The 415-nt window shown below is 62.9% G+C and overlaps 1 protein-coding gene across 1 annotated transcript in view; it reads right to left on the bottom strand.

Moving 5' to 3' along the window:
* Positions 1 to 415, bottom strand: part of LOC104157800 (proprotein convertase subtilisin/kexin type 4-like) — a gene marked incomplete at both ends in the record, with an annotated part of 4214 nt that overhangs the window by 3342 nt on the left and 457 nt on the right. Inside the window, one exon of the mRNA XM_009695278.1 lies at positions 3 to 81. Coding sequence (XP_009693580.1) covers positions 3 to 81 — 79 coding nt within the window. The remainder of the gene's footprint in view (positions 1 to 2; positions 82 to 415) is intronic.

The following is a 415-nucleotide window of genomic DNA, read 5'->3' as shown; positions in this document are numbered from 1 at the left end:
AGATGTGGATGTGCTGGGGATGCAGGCTGAGGGCCTGAGCCTCCACCAGGTCCGTGATGGGACCATCCAGCATCCGCACACCTGCAGGGCCAGGATGAGGAGCAGCAGTGTCCGAGAGACCACGCCGGCTCCGGGTGGATGGCAGCTTTGCACATTCCACACCAACATAAGGGCTGCGGGGCATCTCGCCGGCCCCCACTTCACCCTCCCGGTTGCCTTGAGCACCTTTCACGCGATGCTGCCCTAAGGAGATCAGGCTCCCGCGGGTCTGTGCGGCCACTGCCGCGAGCTGGTTCCCAAAGCTCCTCGTTAAGCGCTTTGCAATTAAGCCCAGTGAGTTCTCCCAGCTTTTAACCCCATTTGCCACGCTCGCGTCCGCAGGGGAGCCTGACCCTGCATGGTGCTGGCTCTGACC

This window comes from Cariama cristata, unplaced genomic scaffold (assembly GCF_000690535.1).
Source record: "Cariama cristata isolate BGI_N322 unplaced genomic scaffold, ASM69053v1 scaffold26672, whole genome shotgun sequence".
NCBI classification, from domain to species: domain Eukaryota; kingdom Metazoa; phylum Chordata; class Aves; order Cariamiformes; family Cariamidae; genus Cariama; species Cariama cristata.
The sequence above is the reverse complement of the archived record's forward strand: the minus strand, read 5'-3'. Positions and strand labels throughout refer to the sequence as shown.